At 42.3% G+C, this 18,068-nt stretch overlaps 1 protein-coding gene across 3 annotated transcripts in view; it reads right to left on the reverse strand.

Moving 5' to 3' along the window:
* LAMA2 (laminin, alpha 2) overlaps nt 1–18,068 on the reverse strand; it is a 705,371-nt gene that overhangs the window by 396,321 nt on the left and 290,982 nt on the right. For all 3 annotated transcript variants that reach the window (XM_010834646.1, XM_010834645.1, XM_010834644.1), the window contains exon 10: nt 5,631–5,791. In XM_010834646.1, the coding sequence (XP_010832948.1) occupies nt 5,631–5,791 (161 nt within the window). The remainder of the gene's footprint in view (nt 1–5,630; nt 5,792–18,068) is intronic.

Raw genomic sequence — 18,068 nt, forward strand, 5'->3', positions numbered from 1 at the left:
TCTTGATGAAAGTGAAAAAGTTAGGCTTAAAGCTCAACATTCAGAAAACGAAGATCATGGCATCCGGCCCCATCACTTCATGGGAAATAGATGGAGAAACAGTGGAAACAGTATCAGACTTTATTTTTCTGGGCTCCAAAATCACTGCAGATAGTACTGCAGCCATGAAATTAAAAGATGCTTACTCCTTGGAAGGAAAGTTATGACCAACCTAGATAGCATATTCAAAAGCAGAGACATTACTTTGCCAACAAAGGTTCCTCTAGTCAAGGCTATGGTTTTTCCTGTGGTCATGTATGGATGTGAGAGTTGGACTGGGAAGAAGGCTGAGCGCCAGAGAATTGATGCTTTTGAACTGTGGTGTTGGAGAAGACTCTTGAGAGTCCCTTGGACTGCAAGGAGATCCAACTAGTCCATTCTGAAGATCAGCCCTGGGATTTCTTTGGAAGGAATGATGCTAAAGTTGAAACTCCAGTACTTTGGCCACCTCATGTGAAGAGTTGACTCATTGGAAAAGACTCTGATGCTGGGAGGGATTGGGGGCAAGAGGAGAAGGGGACGACAGAGGATGAGATGGCTGGATGGCATCACTGACTTGATGGATGTGAGTCTGAGTGAACTCTGGGAGTTGGTGATGGACAGGGAGGCCTTGTGTGCTGCAATTCATGGGGTCTCAAAGAGTCGGACACGACTGAGCGCCTGATCTGATCTAGGTCTAAGTTGTGCCATGTGGGACCTTCGTCATCTTCACTGCAGCATGTGGGACCTAGTTCCTTGCTGTGCTATGCTTAGTTGGTCAGTGGTGTCAGACTCCTAGTGACCCCATGGACTCCTGGCCGCAAGGCTCCTCTGCCCATATGGATTGTCCATGCAAGAATACCGGAGTGGGTTGCCATGCCCTCCTCACAGAATAAATCTGGGCCCCCTGCATTGGGAGTGCGGAGTCTTAGACACTGGACCACCAGGGAAGTCTAATTCATTCTAATAAGAGCAATGGTGAACACTTTTATTTCCCCCAGATTTTTACCAGCACTTAAAATTAGCAGCTATCTCCCCATTTTAAATATTACTTTATGATCTTCAATAATCTTTTTAAAATACCTCTACTTGAGAACATTTATTCCTAAAAACCACATCGTTTTGTTGCCATTCTAAATATTATTACATTTCCTATTTGGCTATTGCTGGTGTACAGAAATGCTACTGGTTTCCATAAGCTGATTTTTACAGTCTTCAACCCACTGAAACTCTTCTGGGTTCAATATTCGTTGACTAAAGTACATATGCCACTGAGGAGCTTTTTCAGTAAAGTTGAACTGCTGATGGTGAACATTCACAATAAACTGATATTTGTCTCTGGTTTTAATATTTTTCCTTGACTGGTGGGCAGGGATTCTACTATAAACCCTGGTGGTGGACTTTTTTTTATCTTCTTCAAACTGAGCATATATAATCTTCTTTAATTCTTTATAATAATTTACTCCATTATTTCTTGAATACTGTTTCTCCCCAATTTCATCTAATATCTTCTTTGGCCACTTCTGCTAAACTTATGTTGAATATTATTATTCTACCAACCATGCCACTTGGCATCTCATGTTTTTATTTACCCTCCCTATGACAATGTATAAGTATTTTACTCCATTTTGTATTTTTGATCCTCTATCCAACAGTTTCTAAACTCTTTTTCAACCCATTCACTGAATTTTAAATTTCAGTGACTATATCTGATTTTTTTGTTCATTTCTAGAAATAAATTACATTAACTTTTCTCCAAACCTGCTTGTTCTTCTAATATAGTACTCTATTTTTTCATTTTTTCCCCCTATTTTTCTTTCTTTGTGCTTTTATCTTCTCATATTTTTATGACTATTCATTTTTTACATATTTTATTTCTGTGATTTACATTATTAAAATTTTTAAATATTTTTGTGTGTACAATTTTTTCAGGTTATCTGATTCTTTCTTGTTTTTAGTTTATGAATATTCTGACTTTTCTGACTTCCAATTTCCTCTTGCAGTTATTTTCCTATTGCGCAGCATACTACTTTATGGTGAGTTCACTGTCAGTTAAGGCTATACTTTCTCCCTGTGGAAATACCATTTGCTTGACATGTTGAAGAATTCTAGCACATAAAGGGAGATTAAAACTGACCCCCTTCCCATGTGGCACACAGATTTGGGGTTTTGACAGTGCACTAATTTTTACCTACCTAGAGCCCCAAAAGAAAGAGAATGTTTTCTGGTTGACATGCCTAGCCTCTGGGTGTAATTTTCTAGTGCCTGCTTGTTGACTGCTAGGGAGCATTTCTAGAGTCCAAGTTTAAATGAATTCAGTTCCTGTTTCCCTCAGTGGCTCCAAATCTTAGTGTCAAGGTTTAGAGAAGCCATTAAAACTCTGAACTTGAACCCCTATCTCAGCATTAAGACCAGCCTCCTATCTCCAATGCCATGACCTTAGTTGCATAGTTTTGTTTGAGTTTATGGGTTTCTTTGCTGGCTCAGATGGTAAAGAATCTGCCTGAAATGCAAGAGACCTGGGTGCAATGGCTGGATAAGGAAGATCCCCTGGATAAGGAAATGGCTACCCACTTCAGTGTTCTTGCCTGGAGAACTCCCCATGGACAGAGGAGCCTAGATGCTATAGTCACAAAGAGTCAAACACCGCTGAGTGACTAGCGCTTTCTCTTCACTCCACGTGCTTAAGTGAAGGAAATGGCAATCCGCTCCAGTATTTGCCATGGGAAATCCCACTGACAGAGGAGGCTGATGGTCTACAGTCCATGGGGTCACAAAGAATCAGTCACAACTTAGCGACTAAACAGCACCATGCTTAACTCAGATTTCCTTCTTTGGTCTGATATCTAGGAAATTCCCTTTCCTGAATCTACATGACTGCACATTTCTTTGCTCCATTTTATCCAGAATACCTGTATGCAAAATGGAAGATATGGGAATAAGGTGTCCACTTTTCTCAGTACTGCATTTAAATAGAAAGTTAGTCATTCACAATTTACACTAGAAATAAATTTAGGCCCAAGACTTACAACAAGGTGATTTCTTAAAATGTTCACAAACTTATTGTATTTTTTTAATGAAAATTTTGGAAAACTAATATATATTACAGAAAAAAAGAAAAAATGTGCAAATGTTTACTGGTTAATACACATTTTGGAGATGAATGCTTTTATAGATAGCATCTTATTTGAATTTAAGTCTCTACTTAGCTTCTAAATAACATTTCATGTGTTAAACAGCATTCTGGTCCATGTTGTTTTGAGTAATCAGCTGACAATCCTATGTCAAATGATGTTTTTGTGAAACATGCATAAAATTCAACACTTCTAAAATTATTTAGATATCTAATGAAATTTGCTCTCTGTACACTTTTATCCTATAAAGCATTCTAGTTTAGAAGAGCTTATAGTCATCTATTTAAAATATCACATAGTTGAAGGGAACTCTTTTAATAATGCTACTACTTACTTAATTTTTCATTCTCTTTTATGATTTCTTAATGACTGTTTATTGTTGTATTCTAATTGTCTATGTAGAGCTTCAAGTGTCTTTGTAAGAGACATTTTTCTTATTAGGATTGGAATCATTCTCTGAGGCAGGCAGAGACCAGCCAGTGGCTTGAGCAATTCTCCCTTGGAGCTCTGCTAATGACGACAACTCTCCTGTTCTAGCCTTTCTGATATATTTATCAAAGAAGATGAATGGGGCCTGCCTCCTTCATTCATTTGTTACTCTTTCTTTGCAAATACCAGGCATCTTCCCTCTATGAATAGTATGTGTATGACAACATTCCTTTTTTTTCCAGTTTTATTTCCTATACTCCAAAGACTCAGAAGGTTTCTCTTTCACTTTAAGTTCAGCTGTGCCTGTCCTTTATTTGAGCAAGTGATAAAGCTAAGAGATTTCCGTGGAGTTTTGGGAAAGGAATAAAGCACATACAGGAAATATATTTTGTAAATATTAGAGATGTTTCTAGGATTACTCCAAAAGATATACACCACAAGAGAGGTGGTGTCCATTAGCAAGTTATCACTCACAGACCACTCTGGTATTGATCTACAAGTAAGTCTTCATCTCAGATATTATTTGACTAAAAGGTACTAGATGTAGTTAATTTACTATTTTTCAACACATGGCAACTCTTTACCATGGACTGCAGACTTTCTTCATGTTTATGTAGACAGGAGTTTTATTGTTTCAGTGTTCCAAGATAGGTATCTAAATAGCCCTGGATATAACACATATTTAATTCTATAACTATTACAATATTTAGCTTCTTGTCCCAACAAATGTATTCTCAACATGGATACTAATGTTTACTTATTTTATGGTTTAATGTTTGTATACATATGCACACTTAACAACTATAAGTATATAATTTATAGTTGTCTAGATAAGACTGCTTCACTAAAAGCTCAGATGGTAAAGTATCCGCCTGCAATGCAAGAGACCTGGGTTCAATCCCTGGGTTGGGGAGATTCCCGTGGAGCCTGGAGGAAGGCATGGCAACCCACTCCAGTATTCTTGTCTGGAGAATCCCCATGGACAAAGGAGCCTGGAGGGCTACAGTCCATGGGGTTACAAAGAGTCAGACACAAGTGAAAAAGCAGCAGTGGCAGATAAGACTAATGAATTAATAAAGGAAATATTCTTAATAAAGTTTCATCTATGCTTTTTCTTTAAAAAAGTAATATTTATTTTTATATTTGTGTGGGATTCTAACTTTTTCAATTCAGTGTTTATTCTCTCAGCTAATATAGCTAACATTGTCTGATCTGAATGTTTGGAACTGATTACTGTAAAGTAAACCAGTTTTATGGAGAAGGAAATGGTAACCCACTCCAGTATTCTTGCCTGGAGAATCCCGTGGAGAGGGAAGCCTGGTGGGCTCCTGTCCATGGAGTCACACAGAGTCAGGTACAACTGAAGCAATGCATGCATGCATGCAAACCAGTTTTATAATTTCAAATTTGTACTTGCTTCTATGTTTCCTCCTTCTGTAAGCTGCAGGTACAGTGTGTCCCTTGGTGATAGCATGATGTCCTATTATCTCAGTGTGTACAATAAATAAGGCTGCATTTCTGAAAGTACTCTTGGGAGGAATTACTGAGCATGTAATCAATTCCACTGGCGTTTCTCACATTTTTTTGTAATTAAATAGAAGATTTTGAACATGGTATTTTCAGACCTATCTGGGTTCAAACTTCAGAAGATTATTGAAAAATCTAGAATGAAACCTTTGAGAGAATCCTTTTCAGAATTAGATAAGATATGAAGCTAAAGTAGATTTGACTGTACAGTAGTTTTAAATAGTTGCTAGCTTTAGAGTTGTATATTTGAAAATTAACAAACTAGATAGGTAAGGGGACAAATGTGTTTCTGTTATAACACATTCTTAAGATGACTTCTGTATTTGTAAGTTTTTAGACAAAAGGCATGTGTCTTGCTGAACCAAACCTGATTCTAAAGACACTTACAGGAGTGCTACCATAGAATAGAGACTGGATATTTACCAAAGCTCCAATCGCTTGATGTGCACAAACATAAGAGAGAAACTAAGGAAAATAACCTTTGCTCTAAACAATGGGGCATTATTTGAGTAAACAAGGTACCTTGCAGTTACAGGGTCCAAAACAAGGGTCCTCATTTGTGCTCCCTGCACCACTGCAGTTACAAGGTTTGCAGTCTGGGTAGCCAATGTAACCTCTGGCACAGCGATCACAGCTCACCCCTCTGAAGCCAGGTTTACAATGACAGGATCCAGGTGCCAGACCTAATAAAAGACGAAACACATATCAGTATCTTCAAATTAACTCATAAACCTTCTGAGACTATCACAAGATGGAAAAGTGGTTTGGGGGTAAAAATATACTACTTTAAAATAAAAACCTAATAACAATCATCTAAGTAAAACAAAGAAAAAGACTAAGGGTATTCAAACTAAATGTCCATCAACAAATGAATGGATAAAGAAGATATGGCATATATATACTATGGAATAATACTCAGCCATAACAAAGAATGAAATAATGCCATTTGCAGCAACATGGATGGATCTAGGGATTAACATACTAAGTAAAGTAATAAGTCAGAAAGAGACAGGTACCATATAGTATCACCTACATGTAGCTTCTAAAATGTGACATAGATGAACTTAGCTACCAAGCAGAAACAGACTCACAGACACAGAGAAAGGATCTGTGATTGCCAAAGACGAGAGGATTGTGGGAAGGATGAATTAGCAGATGCAAACTATTTATATAGAGAATGGATAAACAACAGGTCCTATTGTACAGCACAGAGAGCTATATTCAATGGGATGTAGAAAAACTGAAGCCAAACTTTTAGGCTTAAATACTTCCAGTATTAAAAAATGTAAACAAATTAAAACTTAATTCATGTAATTATAAAAAATGTAAAACAAAATGAATACCATAGGAAGCAAGGGATACTTGAAACATAAACAAAAAGAAATGAAAAGGAAGCAAATAAAAAGGAAACTTAGCAAGGCTAATTAAGGATATCAAAGGAAAACAGATGATGAAATAATTCCCACAAAATATTTCAGTACTGGTTAATTTTTACAGTATTCTCAATGTTTGAAACTCATATTTAACATATAAAAAAACAGACAGGAATGTAATTCAGTTTATGAAGCTCATGAATACATGACATCAAAATCTAATAGAGATAACCCAAAACAAACATCAACTCTTTTGCAACCCCATGAACTATAGCTCCTCTATCCATGGAATTTCCCAGGAGTTAATGCAACTGATGACTTGAAGTTGAAGCAGATGCTCATTTACCATTCCAGAAATCCCAGGGCCCTCTACTAAATCAATTCTGCCTGGTTGATAGTACATCTCTTTAAAACACAGTTTACTGAACATTTTAAGCCCAGTGTTGAGATCTACTGCTCAGAAAAAAACAAAAAAGTTTCAAAATATTACTGAACATTTTGATGATGAAACTGGTCATCCAAGAGCTCCGATGGAGATGTCCAGTGAGATTCACATTGTTTCCAAGCCTGTTAACACATCTATTCTGCAGCCCATGGATCAAGAAGTAATTCTGATTTTCAAGTCCTATTATTAATATATATCTAAGGCTACAGCTGCCTTAGATAGTGATTCCATTGATGGATCTGGGCAAAGTCAATGAAAAACCTTCTAGAAAGGAGTCACCATTCTAAATGCAATTAAGAACATTACAGGTTAATGGTGTTAAGTAAAAGGAGTCCAGAATGGCGGTGGCTAAAAAGCAAGGGAAAAGCCCGCAAATTTAGAACAAAGGAAGGTCGGAGGACTGGAGTGAGGACCTCAGGTAAAACAAACAGCACTCCTGGCTAGCCCAATTTACATAGGGCAGGCCCAGGGGGAGGAGAAAAAACATAAAAAGAGGAGCCAAAATTTGGCTGGTGGGGCTTCTCTTCTCTTCGTGTCTTTTGGGTTGGCATGCCCTCACACCTTGAGGATATATTTTCCTTTACTTTCTGAATAAAACTGAGCTGTAACATGGAGCTGTAACAGCGGTCCATCCGAGAGCTGTAACACTGGTCTGTCCGTCGCTTCAAAAATTTTTGTTTCAATGAGACAGAACCGAGGAAATCACAAACTCCTCTGACATCTATGGTGCTGTTTCTTGGATTTAACTGGCTGAAACAACCTTGGCTTGCCACCCCTACCCCCAAACCTGCAAGGAGGCGACCAAGCACAGCAGGGGCCCAACTCGGGGAAAGCTCCTGTGGTGGAAGCTGAATGAGAAGACAACCCAGTGCAGGGGAAGTGACAAGAAGCCTGGCATGCTGGAAACCAGGACAGTGAAAAACAAACTCAGCAGAAAGCTCACACAGCTCAGTCTGATTCCAGAAGACCTCTGGTTAAGGAAGGAGGGCCTCGCTCCTATGGCTGGAAGGACATATGCCTAACAAAACCTTAATTCCTTTACAATCTCTTGTTTCCTTGAACCCCACAAGAACAGGCGAGCAGCAGTGGGTGCAACTGAGGGACTCTGGAGAGGCTACTCCCCAGTATGTCCTGAAGGCTTCACTAACCTCTGCGCTTTAGTAGCTGTTACTCAAGCGGGTGGGGAGGTTCTTCTGTCCTTAATTTTATTTGTGCCAGGATCAGGCCAGTGAAAATTGTGAGCACACGTCAGGTATTTAGCAGGTTTTCTGGCAGGTTATGAAGGGGATTCCTTGGCATGTTTTTCCCACTGCTTTTTCCTCCCATCCTCAGCTCCTCTCTCCCAGGACTTGAGCCCGGCCAAATCCCATGGTGCCTGGCTTCAGGACTCAATGAAGCTCAGGCTTTGATCTCTCATTGCAAAAAATTCAGTTAGAGACACAGGGATAGGTAAGAAGTGGATTTGTTAGGATTCAGAGAGAAGCACACTCCAAGGGGAGTGTAGTGGCCATAGAATGTGGTGTGGCTAAAGCTGGGTGAATTCACATGCTAATAAATGGGAGGATCATTCCAACAATTAGGGAACCACTCACTCCTCTGTCTTTTGACAGTGCCTTGGAACTGTCCTGGCACCTCTGGGTGTGTCATTCAGCTTGCAGATTGGGGATCAGGGTTTAGTTGAATTTGACTTGGCATCTTGGACTCCCTTGATTTTAATCAGTTTATATATGCCCTTGGGCTATGTCATTTCTTTCAAAAGTTGTGCCCTGCTCCCTTCCCTCCTGTTTCATGCTCTTTTCCTGAGCCCCGTCTGGGCCCACAATGTTGCCTCTACAATCTTCTGGAGGGACAACCAGAAAATAGCTGGCCCTTGAGAGGGAAATATTGTATAATATCCAATCCCTCTAGATATTCAGGCCTTCATCAAATCTCCACTCCACTTTTATGGAACATCTGGTCTGATCAATTTGTTCTTAAGCCACTTACTAATTACCAGGACCCTGCCCCCTTGTAGGCAACATTGCTCAACCTCACTTATTATTAAAATACTCTTAATGTCAGGAAGTAACAGTTAGAACTGGACATGGAACAACAGATTGGTTCCAAATAGGAAAAGGAGTACGTCAAGGCTGTATACTGTCACCCTGCTTATTTAACTTCTATGCAGAGTACATCATGAGAAACGCTGGGCTGGAAAAGCACAAGCTGGAATCAAGATTGCCGGGAGAAATGTCAATAACCTCAGATATACAGATGATACCACCCTATGGTAGAAAGTGAAGAGGAACTAAAAAGCCTCTTAATGAAAGTGAAAGAGGAGAGTGAAAAAGTTGGCTTAAAGCTCAACATTCAGAAAACGAAGATCATGGCATCTGGTCCCATCACTTCATGGGAAATAGATGGGGAAACAGTAGAAACAATGTCAGACTTTATTTTTTTGGGCTCCAAAATGACTGCAGATGGTGACTGCAGCCATGAAATTAAAAGATGTTTACTCCTTGGAAGGAAAGTTATGACCAACCTAGATAGTATACTGAAAAGCAGAGACATTTCTTTGCCAACAAAGGTTCGTCTAGTCAAGGCTATGGTTTTTCCAGTGATCATGTATGGATGTGAGAGTTGGACTATGAAGAAAGCTGAGTGCTGAAGAACTGATGCTTTTGAACTGTGGTGCTGGAGAGGACTCCTGAGAGGCCCTTACTGCAAGGAGATCCAACCAGTCCATTCTAAAGGAGATCAGCCCTGGGTGTTCTTCAGAAGGAATGATGCTAAAGCTGAAACTCCAGTACTTTGGCCGCCTCATGCGAAGAGTTGACCCATTGGAAGGGACTCTGATGCTGGGAGGGATTGAGGGCAGGAGGAGAAGGGGACAATAGAGGATGAGATGGCTGGATGGCATCACCAACTCGATGGATGTGAGTTTGAGTGAACTCCAGGAGTTTGTGATGGACAGGGAGGCCTGGCGTGCTGCGATTCATGGGGTTGCAAAGAGTCGGACACAACTGAGCGACTGAACTGAACTGAACTGAATGCCTCTAACAGGACCAGATAACCCATTCCTTTGTCATTACTTTTGTTATTACCTAAAGTGGGTCTATGACAATGAAATATTTACCATTGCTAAGTCACTTCAGTCGTGTCCGACTCTGTGCGACCCCATAGATGGCAGCCCACCAGGCTCCCCCGTCCCTGGGATTCTCCAGGCAAGAACGCTGGAGTGGGTTGCCATTTCCTTCTCCAATACATGAAAGTGAAAAGTGAAAGCGAAGTCGCTCAGTCGTGTCTGACTCCTTGCGACCCCATGGACTGCAGCCCACCAGGCTCCTCCATCCATGGAATTTTCCAGGCAAGAGTACTGGAGTGGGGTGCCATTGCCTTCTCCATGTTTACCATTGGAGACACCCTAATCTACTCTTATGGACAACTAGGAGAGGAAATCAGTGACTTACATTCCCTTAGATCAGTAAGAGGATAAGTCTTATGGTTGCTTCACCAGGTTCACAGTCTTAGGGCACAGGCTTGGACTGCTTTACATCATGGTATCTATTGCCATCTGCGTGAACAAACTGGCAATGAGTTAAAACTACAATCCCTTAATCTTACCCAGCACTGGTCACACTGGAGACTTTAGGGATACCCAGCTCTAGTCTGGGGGTCCCAGAAGGTCGCTCTGCCTCAACCTGACTAGGGATCTGGTCCTCTAAATGTTGTCATGCTTCAACTTGCTCAGGGATCTGCCAGTCCAGGGGTCCCAGGAGGTTGAGATCCCTTGACCTGCCCAGGGACCCAATTCTCTGGAGGCCAACCTGCCTCGACCTGCCTGGGGATTTGTTTTCCAGGAGGCTGTCATGCCTTAGCTTGCCTGGGGATCTGCACCCTCATCCGGGGACACCCAGCTCTCAGGTTGCAACAGTACTGGGTAGAATAAGCTTCAGAAAGACTCACTCCTAAGGAAGTCCACCCATGGAGAGGGAGGCAAAGGCCCAGGAAAGGGAGAAAAGGAAAGGGATAAGGCATGCCAAGATGCTGGCCACTCTCTAGGGAAGCCCTATGGCAAACCCCAAGTCCCTGAAGGACAAGGCACGAGGCAAATGCTTAATCTGTAGACAGGCGGGGCATTGGGCCAAAGAGTGTCCAAACCATGACAAGTCTCCTAAAATGGTTTGCTACAAATGCCATCAATTGGCACATTGGGCGGCAATGTCCCTGTGGGCATCTTGTTCTCGGGACCCAAAAGCCTCAAGGGCAAACACCAAGCCTTCCCTCACAATGGTTCAACAGGACTGAAATGGCCCACTCCAGCCAACCCGCCTGTCACAGATAACCAGCACGGGGCTGGAGCCAAGGGTGCAAGTGGATGTGGCAGGTAGGTCCAAGAACTCCTTGGTTGACACAGGGGCTACCTGCTCTGTCCTGACCTCCTACTCTGGAACCTTCTCCTCCCAAACCTGTACCATTTTGGGTGCTACAGGAAAAACAATTACTAAAAGATTCACCTGAGCACTTCTTAGTTGCTGGGATGGACAAATATTTTCCCACCAGTTTCTGGTGGTCCCTGAGAGTCCTCCTCCCTTATTGGGAAGAGATATACTCACTAAACTGGGGACCACCCTTGTGATGGGAAGCTTTTCAGCCTCTAGAGCCCTAAAGCTTCTGGTTACTACTGAAGAACCCATTATACCCTCTCCAATAGAGAGGAACCAAAAACTATGGAAGGACAAAATTAACCCCCAGGTGTGGGACCAGGGGACTCCTGAATGAGCCCACCAAGGTGAACCAGTCATCATTGTCCTCTGAGATCCCACTCAGTTTCCTAACCAGAAACAATATCCCCTCAGAAGAGAAGCTCAGGAAGGACTACAACTTCTAATAAATAAATTCCTTGCCTGTGGGCCATTGGTCCCCACCAATTCGCTGTGTAACACCCCAATCCTCCCTGTAAAGAAAAAGGATGGAACCTGTCGAATAGTTCAAGATCTCCAAATCATAAATGAAGCTGTAGTCCCCCTCCATCCCACAACCCAATCCCTATGTAATCTTAGGAGAAATCCCACCCAGTGCCAAGTGGTTTACAGTCTTGGATCTCAAAGATGCATTCTTTTGCATACTACTGGCTAAAGAACCCCAATATCGTTCTGCCTTCAAGTGGGAGGCCCCAGGAGAAAAACACCAACAGATGACTTGGACAGTATTACCTCAGGGGTTCAGAGAGAGTGCTTACCTGTTTGGGCAGGCTCTTAGCCATGATCTCCTAGATCTGGACCTGGGACCTAATGGGAAAATGCTACAATACATAGATGACCTACTAATCTGCTTTCCAGATGAGAAAAATGCCCAACAACATGCAATTCAGGTTCTAAATTTTTTGGCAGAGAGGAGATATAAAGTCTCCCGTGCTAAGGCACAGATGGTTGAGACAAAGGTCACTTACCTGGGAGATTACACTCGGGTCCAGGAGGCTATCCTCTGATCAGGTACAAGGAATCCTTCAGTTGCCCTCCCCCGACTCGAAAAGAATTGAGAGCTTTTCTAAGGCTAATTGGACATTGTAGAATCTGAATACCCAGCTACGGTCTAATTGCCCAGTCCTTATATGAAAACTTGAAGGGACAGGATGATTCAATCCCACTGACGTGGGGGACTCCTCAAAGAAGGCAGTCAGTTCAGGTCAGTCGCTCAGTCGTGTCTGACTCTTTGCAACCCCATGAACTGCACCATGCCAGGTTTCCCCGTCCATCACCAACTTCCGGAGTCCACCCAAACCCATGTCCATTGTGTCGGGGATGCCATTCAACCATCTCATCCTCTGTCGTCCCCTCTTCCTCCTTCCCCCAATCTTTCCCAGCATCAGGGTCTTTCAAATGAGTCAGCTCTCTGCATCAGGTGGCCAAAGTATTGGACTTTCAGCTTCAACAACAGTCCCTCCAACACCCAGGACTGATCTCCTTTAGGATGGACTGGCTGGATCTCCTTGAAGTCCAAAAGACTCTCAGGAGTCTTCTCCAACACCACAGTTTAAAAGCATCAATTCTTCAGCACTCAGCTTTCTTTAGAGTCCAGCTCTCACATCCATATATGGCCACTGGAAAAACTAGAGCCTTGACTAGATGGACCTTTGTTGGCAAAGTAATGTCTCTGCTTTTTAATATGCTGTTTAGGTTGGTCATAACTTTCCTTCCAAGGACCAAGTGTCTTTTTATTTAATGGCTGCAATCACCATCTGCAGTGATTTTGGAGCCCAGAAAAATAAAATCAGCCACTGTTTCCACTGTTTCCCCATCTACTTGCCATGAAGTGACGGGACCAGATGCCATAATCTTAGTTTTCTGAACGTTGAGCTTTAGCCAACTTTTTCACTCTCTTTCACTTTCATTAAAAGGCTCTTTAGTTCTCCTTGACTTTCTGCCATAAGTGTTGTATCATCTCCAATATCTGAGGTTATTGATATTTCTCCCGGCAATCTTGATTCCAGCTTGTGCTTCTTCCAGCCCAATGTTTCTCATGATGTACTCTGCATAGAAGTTAAATAAGCAGGGTGACAGTATACAGCCTTGAAGTACTCCTCTTCCTATTTGGAACCAGTCTGTTGTTCCATGTCCAGTTCTAACTGTTGCTTCCTGACCTGCATACAGATTTCTCAAGAGGCAGATCAGGTGGTCTAGTATTCCCATCTCTTTCAGAATATTCCACAGTTTATTGTGATCCACACAGTCAAAGGTTTGGCATAGTCAATCAAGCAGAAATAGATGTTTTTCTGGAACCCTCTTGCTCTTTCGACGATCCAGCGGATGTTGGCAATTTGATCTCTGGTTCCTCTGCCTTTTCTAAAACCAGCTTGAACATCTGGAAGTTAACAGTTCACATACTGCTGAAGCCTGGCTTGGAGAATTTTGTGCATTACTTTATTAGTGTGAGAGATGAGTGCAATAGTGACGTAGTTTGAGCATTATTTTATATTACCTTTCTTTGGGATTGGAATGAAAACTGACCTTTTCCAGTCCTGTGGCCACTGCTGAGTTTTCCGAATTTGCTGATATATTGAGTGCAGCACTTTCACAGCATCACCTTTTAGGATTTGAAATAGCTCAACTGGAAATCCAAAACAAGCCTTAACTAAAGCATCTGCCTTGAGGTTGCCAGACCCAGAAAAAGCATTCCAACTTTATGACCACAAAAAAGAAGGAATAGCCTTGGGGAGTGTTAACTCAAAGTATGGGACCTGAGCCCCAGACTGTAGCTTATTTTCCAAGAGGCTAGACCCAACCGCCCAAGGCTGGCCTCCCTGCCTTCAAATCTTGCAGCTATTGCAATCCTGATAGAAGATGCTTTATAACTCTCTTTTGGGGGGCAAACTAACTGTTTTTACCCACCACAAGTGAAACAACTCCTAAATGGGAGAGGCCATTTATGAATGTCTGATCAAAGAATCCTCAGATATCAAGTAGTGCTGATGGAAAATCTAGGCCTCATTATATCCCCTTGTGAGATTCTTAATTCAGCCACCCTCCTGCCTACTCCCAAGGGCTCTCTCCTCTTTCATTCTTGCCTAGAAACCTTGGACTGCTGGACAAAATGCCGAGAGGGATTGTCAGAAGATCCTCTTACCAATCCTGAGAAAATCTGGTACACTGATGGAAGCAGCTTTGTCTTGGATAGAAAAAGAAGAGCCGGGTATGCAGCAGTCTCCAATTTTGAGGCCATAGAGGCTAAACCTTTGCCACCAGGTACTTCAGCCCAATTAGCTGAGCTCATAGCCCTGACTCAAGTTTTAGAGCTGGGAAAAGGAAAAAGAGTAGCCATTTACACTGACTCCAAGTATGCCTTTCTGGTGCTTCATGCACATGCTGCTATTTGGAAAGAAAGAGGCCACTTGACCACCCAAGAGTCCCCAATCAAATATGGTGACCAAATCCTTAGTCTCTTGGAGGCAGTTCATCTGCCAGCTGAGGTTTCAGTCTCCCACTGTAAAGGACACCAAAAAGGGAGCATGGAAGTGGCACGAGGTAACCAAGCAGCCAATCAGGAAGCTAAGCGTTACAGAACCATGATCTAATATAGGGGTTGCCACCTTAGTTCCACAAACTAATTTTCCAGAAACTCCTTCATATACTGAAGGTGAGACTCTTAAAGCTAAGAGTGAGGGCTTTCAAGAAGATCGCATGGGATGGTTCCAAAAGGAGGGACTCCTTTTTCTGCCTGGAAACTTCCAATGGAAGTTGGTTAACTCCTTACATGCCACCACTCATTTAGGGGAAAAGGCCCTCCAAAGATTACTAGAAAAGTCCTTCAAAGGAACAGGCCTCCAAGCGACTATAAGATAAGTGGTTTCCTCTTGTACCACTTGCCAATTAATGCCCAAGGAGCTCAAAGACCCCAGCTGGCCCAGCCTGTCCCACGACGTGGGACCTACCCAGGAGAGAACTGGCAGATGGACTTCACCCAGATTCCAGTTTCTCAAGGGTATAAATACCTCTTAGTCATGATAGATACACTCACAGGATGGAGTGAAAGCTTTCCCACCTGGACTGAGATGGCTGAGGGGGTGGTAAAAACAACAACAACAACAACAACAAACTGCTCCATGAATTCATTCTGAGATTTGGTCTGTCCAGGTCATTACAAAATGACAATGGGACATCATTTACTTCTAAGGTCACCCAAGGGGTCTCTAAAGCATTGGGCATTACTCATTACCTCCATTGTGCCTGGAGGCCTCAGTCTTCAGAAAAAGTAGAAGGAGCCAACCAATTCTTAAAATCAGAAATAAAAAAGATAAACCAGGAGACCTCCCTGGGATGGAAGGAGGCTTTCCCAATAGCTCTCCTCTGCACCTGTATTGCCCCTAAGGAACAGGTTGGTCTTAGTTTTTATGAGATGCTATATGGGAGACCTTTTGTTTATGTCAATGACCTCCTCCTAGATCCAGAGGCTCAGATCCTCCAGTCTTATACCATGGCCATTGGGCAATTCCAACAGGATATACACTTATGCGGTGTCAACCAGAACCCCAAAGATTCAATAGAGTCACCATTATATGCTCCAGGGACTCAAGACCTAATTAAAGTCTGGAAAGATGGGTCCCCAAAGGCTTAACCCCAGGCTACATGGAAGGGCCCCTACCCTGTAATATTTTCTACCCCAATAGCAGTTAAGGTACTAGGACATAACTCCTGGGTTGACTATTCATGAGTCAAGCCATGGAAGAAAATGGAAGAGGACACTCAATACACCTGTGAGCCCCTGGGAGATCTCAGGTACCTATTCAGAACTACAAATGAGTGCCATTCTAATGAACACTCCCAAAATTAAGTTTCTGGGGTTAAGATTTCTCAGGGAAGCTCTAAAGAGCCAACACAGCTTTGCAGGGGTTGTACTGCAAAACAGACAGGAGATAGATCTCCTGATCCCTGAACAAGGAGGGACTTGAGCCATCTTGAATGAGACGTTTGATTCTGGGTAAATACATCCAACTAAGTTAAAGAAAGTCTCGCAGTCCTCAAGAGAAACATTCAGACCCTACAGGATCTCAAAGAATGAACTGGAGAGTTCTTGGGGTGGCTACAATCTTTCTTTGGGGGATTCTCCTGGTGAGGGGGGATTTGGAGTTGGCTAATGCCCCTACCTTGTTATCACCATATTGATGCGGCTTATGATTGCCCCATGTATTATCAATTGTCTAACCCATTTTGTCTCTGCCCAGGTCAACAAGCTACAACATGCAGTGCCAGTTCAACAAGGATTATAAAACAATAGCTGACCATGGAAAACATCACTCACCCTTAAATGGACACCACTACAAGGACTCTGAGACTTGAGACTCGCAAGAGGGTGAGGCCCAATGCCCCTTGCCATCCCAGTTCATCAGGAAGTAGCCAGAGAGACCTCGATGCCTCTATTCCCAAAGAATTAGGCCTCCCATCTCTTGAGCAGGTAATGCTAGGTAGTTAGAATAGGAAAATGGAGTCCAGAGTGGCAGTGGCTAAAAGACAACTAAGGAAAAAGCCCAAAAAATTAGCACAAAGGAGGGTCCAAGCACCAGAGTGAGGAACCCTGGTAAAACAAACAGCACTCCTGGCTAGCCCAATTTACATACGGCAAGCCCAGGGGGAGGAGAAAAAACATAAAAAGAGGAGCCAAAATTGGGCTGGGGGGCCTCTCTTCTCTTCGTATTTTTTGGGTCAGCATGCCCTCACGCCTCAAGGATGTATTTTCCTTTACTTTCTAAATAAAACTGAGCTATAACTTGGAGCTATAACAGTGCTCCATTCAAGAGCTGTACACTGATCCATCTGAGAGCTGTAATGCTGGTCTGTCCATCAAATTTTTATTGCAACGAGACAGAACTGAGGAAACTACAAACTCCCCCAACAACGGGAAGAGGTCAAAGTATCAACATTAACAGAAGTTGAGAAGAAATTTATTCCAGCCTTTATGGATAACTACGGAGGATTCAACTTCTGTTGCAGAAAGTCACTGCAGATATGGTGGAAACAGCAAAAGAAGTAGAGCCTGAAAACAGGACTTAATTGCTACAATATGATGATAAATTTTAACAAATGCAAAGTTGCCTCTCCTGGATAAGGAAAGAAAGTGATTCCTTGGGATAGATCTACTCCTGGTGAATATGCAGTGAAGACTATTGAACTGACAACAAATATTATGTAAACTTAGTTGATAAACTTAGTTGATATTAAGAAAAGGTGGCAAGAATGCACAGAAGAACTGTACAAAAAAGATCTTCATGACCAAGATAACCACAAAGATGTGACCACTCACCTAGAGCCAGACATCCTGGAATGTGAAGTCAAGTGGGCCTTACGAAGCATCACTATGAACAAAGCTAGTGGAGGTGATGGACTTCCAGTTGAGCTATTTCAAATCCTGAAAGATGATGCTGTGAAAGTGCTGCACTCAACATGCCAGCAAATTTGGAAAACTCAGCAGTGGCCACAGGACTGGAAAAGGTCAATTTTCATTCCAATCCCAAAGAAAGGCAATGCCTTTCTTCGGGAATGCTCAAACTACTGCACAATTGCACTCATCTCACACACTAGCAAATTAATGCTGAAAATTCTCCAAGCCAGGCTTCAGTAATACGTGAACCGTGAACTTCCAGATGTTCAAGCTGGTTTTAGAAAAGGC

This window comes from Bison bison, unplaced genomic scaffold (genome assembly GCF_000754665.1).
Source record: "Bison bison bison isolate TAMUID 2011002044 unplaced genomic scaffold, Bison_UMD1.0 scf7180017864035, whole genome shotgun sequence".
NCBI classification, from domain to species: Eukaryota; Metazoa; Chordata; class Mammalia; order Artiodactyla; family Bovidae; genus Bison; species Bison bison.